Here is a 6,245-nt window from a genome sequence, read left to right on the forward strand (position 1 = left end):
TCCAGTCAACTAGGGCGACCAAACATTGTCTTGCTGTCTGCTGGCTCCCCTTCACCACAATCACACCATGCTCGGATGGGAACTTTATCCTCACGTGCAGGGTGGACGGCACAGCCCCCATTCCATGGATCCACGGTCTTCCTAATATCGCGGTATACGGGGAGAAGGAAGCCACCACTATGAAGGTCACCACCACCTCCTTTCCTTCCATATTTACAGGTAAAGAGATCTGCCCCTCAGGGATCACTGTCTTGCCGTCAAAACCGACCAAAGGTGTGCCGTATTCGGATAGGTCCGCGCTGCTCAATCCAAGTCCTCGGTAAAGGTCTGGGTACATTACGTCTGCCCCGCTTCCCTGATCTATCATCACTCTTTTTACCAGGAAACCGCCTATACGGGCACTGACCACCAGCGCGTCATCGTGCGGTTGGACCGTTCCCTCCAAATCGCTGTCATCAAAGGCGATCGGCTCTTTGGTGGGTTTCATCCTCTTCCCATAAGACGGTCCGTCTTGACCTTCTGCCGCCGCGGTTAGTGTCCACACCCCTTTCCCTCCTGCCGTGGAGCATTTCTTGGCAGGGGCGTGGATGACTTCAATTATCCCGAGGGGAGGTGGGAGTAAGTTGCCCCTATGTGGAGTGCCTTGGCCTGCCCCTCGGTCCCCCGCATCCATCACAAACTCCTTTAGGTACCCGGCCCCGGCCAGTTGCCGAAGATGATCTTTCAATACTCGGCACTGCTCAGTGGTGTGTCCTTTATCTTTATGGTAGGTGCAGTACAAATTCTGGTTCCTTCTCGTTGGGTCCCCACCCATCCTGTTCGGCCACCTGAAGTAGGGTTGATGCTTGATCTTGTCCAGAATCTTATGCACCGGCTCTTTGAACGCCACATTTACTTCCCCTGCCAGCGCCTCTGATCCCTGCATCCTCATGTTCCCTCGTATCCTTGGGGGGAAACTGTTCTGCCGGGGATGATTTATCATTGGTGCTTTACCCTTGTTTTGTAGCCGGTCATCCTCTAGCCGTTTATATTCTTCTATGCGCCTCATTAGCTGCCTCATGTCCTCGGGAGGTTTCTTAGTCAGCGATTCCCTTAGGCCTGAATCCTCGGGCAACCCCATCCTAAAAGTGCTTGCAGCAATTTTTTCGTTCCCTCCTCCGATCTCGTTGTATAGCTCCCAATACCGACTGGCGTAGTTGCGAAGGGTTTCTCCCACCCTCATCTTCATCGACAGTAGTGCATCCACCGGCTGTGGTACACGGCTACAAGTAACAAATCTGACTCCAAACTCCTGTATTAATTCGGCGAAGCCGCGGATGGAGCCCTTCTTCAGACCATTGAACCACCTGAGCGCGGTAGGGCCCAGGCTTGAGGGGAACACCTTGCACATCAGCGCATCATTCCGGGTATGTAATGACATCATTTGGATATAGTGGCTGACATGTTCAACCGGGTCGGTCTTCCCGTCATAAGAGTTGAACGGGGGGCGTGTGAATCTGTCCGGCATTGGGGCGTGCTCGATGTCTGCTGAGAACGGCGACCGAGCAGCCTGGCGCAACGCTCGGCTCATTGTGTCCATGGCCGCGTTGTGGTTCCGCTTTTCCTCCGGGGAATCCGAACCCCGATCTGGATATTCTCGTGATCGTGAACGCTCTCGACGCTGGCCCCTGTGTAGGCGAGATTCTCGTGAAGCCGAGCGCTCTCGTTGACGGCGGTAACCAGATTGTTCGGATCCTGCTCCTTGTCGCTCCTCCCCGGCCCCCGGTCTTCTTGCTCGGTTGTCCTGATTCATTCTCTGGCGCCTGTCTTCTGCCTCCAACTCTAAATCCCTCACCATCCTTCGCAAACGCTCAAGCTCCTCGTCTCTTTCATCAAACCGCATTTGCCCCGATGCACCGGATTCCGCCCTTTGCGTTTGGTACGAGCCCTCTCCAAATCCGGAATTTTCTTCTGCTCTCTCCTGACGCCTGTCTTCGTGCCGTTTCTGCCTTCGTTCTCGCCAAGACGACCCCCGAGAGGATCCGACCGAGCCGCTTCCGGCATCACTCCCCGAACGGTTTCCGGACATCTTTCTCGTGTGCGAGCCTCAGCTGAACCACAGCAGCGTAGGAGATTCCCACAGACGGCGCCAATTGTGCGGGTCGCAAATGAGGCCAATGGGCTCAGCCCCACTTGGGCTCACAACTTATTTGTTTGTTGGGCTGAATTTCCTACTGTGGGTAGTTCTACAACCAAGGGCTCAATGAGATCACTTTTCTCCTTCTCGGCAACACAATCTTTCCCCCAACTCCTCTCGGATTCTCTGTTTTGCTTCTCTATTACCCCTGTTCTCTTTTCTCCCCTTTTTCTCACCAACCACTTTTTCTTACCCTTCCCTCTTATTTATAGTGCTCAGCTCAGGTGTAGGTTATCAATGCCCTCATGTTTGTGCAGCAGAGGGTCCAGTAGGATTTTCTCTAAGTGGGAGGTCAGGTATGGGTGGCTTTGGGACTTGGTTCCCACCTCCGTCGGCAGCTCGGCAGAGTTAGTGCGTGCTTAGTGCTACGGAGGGTCCAATTAGGGGGATGGTAAGTGTGAGTCTCGGTCTGGGTGGATTTGGGACTTGGTGCCTACTTCAGGTTAGAGCTAGGTAGTGGCGCTTGGAGGGCCTTCTTTGAGCCGGACAAAGTTGATGCACCGTTTAATGACACCTCCGAACATGCTCGGTAAAAAATATGCCGATCATAACTTAGCAGTGAAGCCCGGCACCCCCGAGCTGTGATAGCGAGGGTTGGGCCGTAGGGTGAATGAGGATTGGGCCCGATGACCGCGTGTTTTGGAGCGGAGACTAGGTGCTGAGTAGGCCCAATAGTTCGGACGCCGCACAACTACAAATATATATTCCATATATTAAAATAAAGAAACAAATTAACCAATTCATACTTTCTAACAATCAAGGTAGGAGATTAATCAAAGCGCTGTGTTTCTTTCACACAATATGTTTTGCACACTATGTGAAAGAATTTTTCCCCTTAATCTAAATACAAATACTTAATATCAAATTTGATTTCTTAAAATAAATTGACAAAATAAATCAATTTAAAAATATTAAGAGTACAACGCCATATATGAAAAGTTATATACTTCACGGCCTTGATTGCTTTTTAACATTTGTTTTTCTCTATTCTTCTAAGTATTATTATTTTTTTAAATTTTGGATTCTCCAAAAAAAAAAAAGATTTTATTTAAAATTTGGGTTTATAACAAAATTCATACTTTAAATTTGTGAAAAATAAGAGATAGAGGATGAAAAAAAAAAATAGTGAGGGCTTTAGGGTATTAATACCATACAAGACATTATTATTATTATTATTATTATTATTATTATTGTGTGTGCAATTTGAGATCAATGGGTTGACTGTTGAGTCACCTTGCGAAAAGAAATACATTTGGATAAGCAAAAAAAAGTGGCATGATTTGCGGTCAAAACTCAAAAGGTTTGGCAAGTTAAGCTAAAACTAAAGATGAGAGTTTGGTGGCATTTATTTAGGTGTCAGGTTGGTTGTCTAAATTGGGAGCTGTTTGTGTTATTTTGTTATTTATTTATTTTTTCATGCTGACAGTATGGCTGTCTGTTTATTCAGTGGGTAGAGAGAATAGGGAATTGCTCTTGTTGTTGTTGTTGTTGTTTTTTTTTTTTTTTTCTTAATTAATTTTTTTAATTGTCTAGGGTAAAAAACTTAACTAGAGAAGGGGGAAAGAACTTCCTTGCGCCCCAGCTCCGCCCTTGGTTGCAGAGGTTGTGACTATGTAGGTGTGGATGTAGTTCCAATTTTGGTAAAGTGAGACTTTGACAGCATTAGAGATGAAGATCGTTTTTTTTTTTTTAGTATGTGTTAAAACTTAAAATATAGTATTGAGATATTTTCATAAATACATGAAGACAATGGCTTTGTAATACAATTAGTTACTCTTGTTTTAGGGTTACAATCGGAAGTCAAATGTACTCCTACGTATACCTTGTATTGAATTCATTATAATATTTAATTCATAAGTAAATATGCAGTTGTTTCAAACTTTTATACTATCTATGGATGTAAAACGTTAGATTGAACTAAAAGTTAATTTGCTTACTTATGGATGTAAATATGTAATTTGCTTACTAAAAGTTAAAAGTTTATTTTATTTTATTCTTTCCTCACATAGTATAAGCATGGTTTTAATAACTGGTATGGTCAAAGAATCAGTTTTGGTCCTAGTTCTAGGTCTCACCCGATTTTTGACTAGATTTGGGGAATTTCTCAGATTGGATTGGTGCTTGGTTCCTAGTTGAACTAGTTGAACTAGCCAATCCATTCCAGTTTTTAAAATAGTTAGTGTACGAATCAGGTTTGAAATCCTTTGCCTTGTTATTGCTGTGAAACATTCCTGAGTTCCCAACTATAGTAGTTGCTCTCTTCTCACTAGTGCATCCATGTTCCAATCCTTGTAGCCATTTTCCGACCTTCATTTGTCATTGATTTCTGTTGTTTGCTACTTCTACCAACTTTTTTCATGTGCATCATTCCATATTGTTCCTGGTAGAAATAGATGCTCTCACCATATTTCAAGCTATAAATGATACAAGGAAAGCCCATATTGGGAAATAACCCTGGTTCTAGAAGACATTTGGGATCAAGTCAAAATGGCTAGTCATTTTCGATTCTCCTTCAAGTCATTTTCTATATATATATATATATATATAGAAAGAAAGAAACGAATTTGCGTGTATGGCTTTAGCCAAAAGAAATTGCTAATAAGTACTAAATCTTTGTTTGAAGGTGCACTGCTTGGGGTGCCCTCCCAAAATCGTATATCCTTTCTATTGGAATAAATAAATAAAGAAAAATTAAGTGGTAAAAGACAAGAGCATAGAGCCCTGTGTAATAATGAGTTTCCATTAACTATTTTTAATTTGAAGTGAATTCTAGATTGAGATAAAGTTTAATATCATATTACATTTAGTAACTGAATTGACATTTCTCTATATACAAAATGCTTGAAAGTTTAGAGCGGAAATGATTCAAACTGTGAAATTAGCAGCATATTATAATTATTTCTATAAAAAAAGAAGAAGAAATATTACACTTTGTGTAATAACTCTCAATTGTTGAGATTAATAATTGAAAAAAAAAAACAATTTTTAATCTCAACATTGAATAAAATAAAGTTGCGAAGGTTTTTTTTTTTTTGGTGAGAGTGAATTGTGTATTACTCTAGAACTCAATCCGTGAATTCTAATGCACGCTCATCATCATTACATTCAAGATCCTATAAGTTTAGGACGAAAAGTAATAATTTAAAGTATTAAAGCTGGTTTAAATTGCATGGGTCCACTTGGAAAAAAAAAAACTATTTTAAAAAATTGGCTAATAATCATCTGAGGAAACTCCATTATTCTTTTTAATTGACGTATGTTGTTAATTATTATTATTATTATTTATTTATTTTGAAATTGTTATTATTATTATTATTATTATTATTATTATTATTATTATTATTATTTTTTGTTTTGAGAAAGGTTTTGAAATTGTTCATTTGTATCAATCTCACGTAAAAAAAAAAAAAAAAAAAAAAAAAATTTTTTTTTTTTTTTTTTTTTTTTTTTTTTTTTGTAGCACTCCACTAATCACACCCTTCGTCATATACTATATTTCTTGTTGTATACTGTAGAGGTCTTATCGATTCACTATTATTTTAAGTGAACAACATTAGACATGTGGGACTTAGTCCACACACACCTTCGAGATTTTATTCTGCCCATACTACTGCCAACATCCTTTAGCCACACATACTAGACATGTGTCGACCTACATTGACTTTTATGTTATGTGATAACACCTTAAAATGTATTTCTGTTATATATTTATGTGGGCGTTATCTCCTTATTACTATGCTTATCTTTACATTTGCATTAATCTCTATTATTTATCTTTACATAATTTCTTGAATAAGATGTCATTCATTGCGTTTAACTTTCTACTTTCAGGAAATCATGTGAAAAATATGAGTTTACAAGAGTCTGTGAAAGAATGGAGGTCAAACTAGAATTAAAGAAGAGCTAAAGGATCATGCTTAAATGTCTAAGGGAAAACTCATCTTTTGGACATGCCTTGTTCAGATTGCGAAAGCCCACACAACACCAAATTTGGCAATGGACCACTAGTCCTAGGTCTAGACTAGGCATCTCATCATACATCCATGTGAGCACATCCACATATTTCTTG

The 6,245-nt window shown here is 40.9% G+C and overlaps 1 protein-coding gene across 1 annotated transcript; it reads right to left on the reverse strand.

Annotated features, from left to right (window-relative positions):
* Window positions 1-5: 5 nt before the first annotated feature.
* LOC136064015 (uncharacterized) lies at window positions 6-2,068 on the reverse strand. Its single transcript, XM_065765131.1, has 2 exons — window positions 336-2,068; window positions 6-204 (listed from the first exon to the last, which is right to left on the reverse strand). Exons 1-2 carry the CDS (start codon window positions 2,066-2,068, stop codon window positions 6-8), a joined length of 1,932 nt encoding a protein of 643 aa, XP_065621203.1.
* Window positions 2,069-6,245: the final 4,177 nt, after the last annotated feature.

Source organism: Quercus suber, unplaced genomic scaffold (assembly GCF_002906115.3).
Source record: "Quercus suber isolate HL8 unplaced genomic scaffold, Cork oak 2.0 scaffold_609, whole genome shotgun sequence".
Classification (NCBI taxonomy): domain Eukaryota; kingdom Viridiplantae; phylum Streptophyta; class Magnoliopsida; order Fagales; family Fagaceae; genus Quercus; species Quercus suber.

What these genes read in the sequence shown, in the direction of transcription:
- LOC136064015 (XM_065765131.1), bottom strand. Translation starts at nt 2,068, where the DNA reads ATGTCCGGAAACCGTTCGGGGAGTGATGCCGGAAGCGGCTCGGTCGGA. An exon ending in GGAAGCGGGGCAGACGTAAT is followed by an intron (nt 205 to 335) that starts GTACCCAGACCT and finishes TAAATATGGAAG; the next exon opens with GAAAGGAGGTGGTGGTGACC.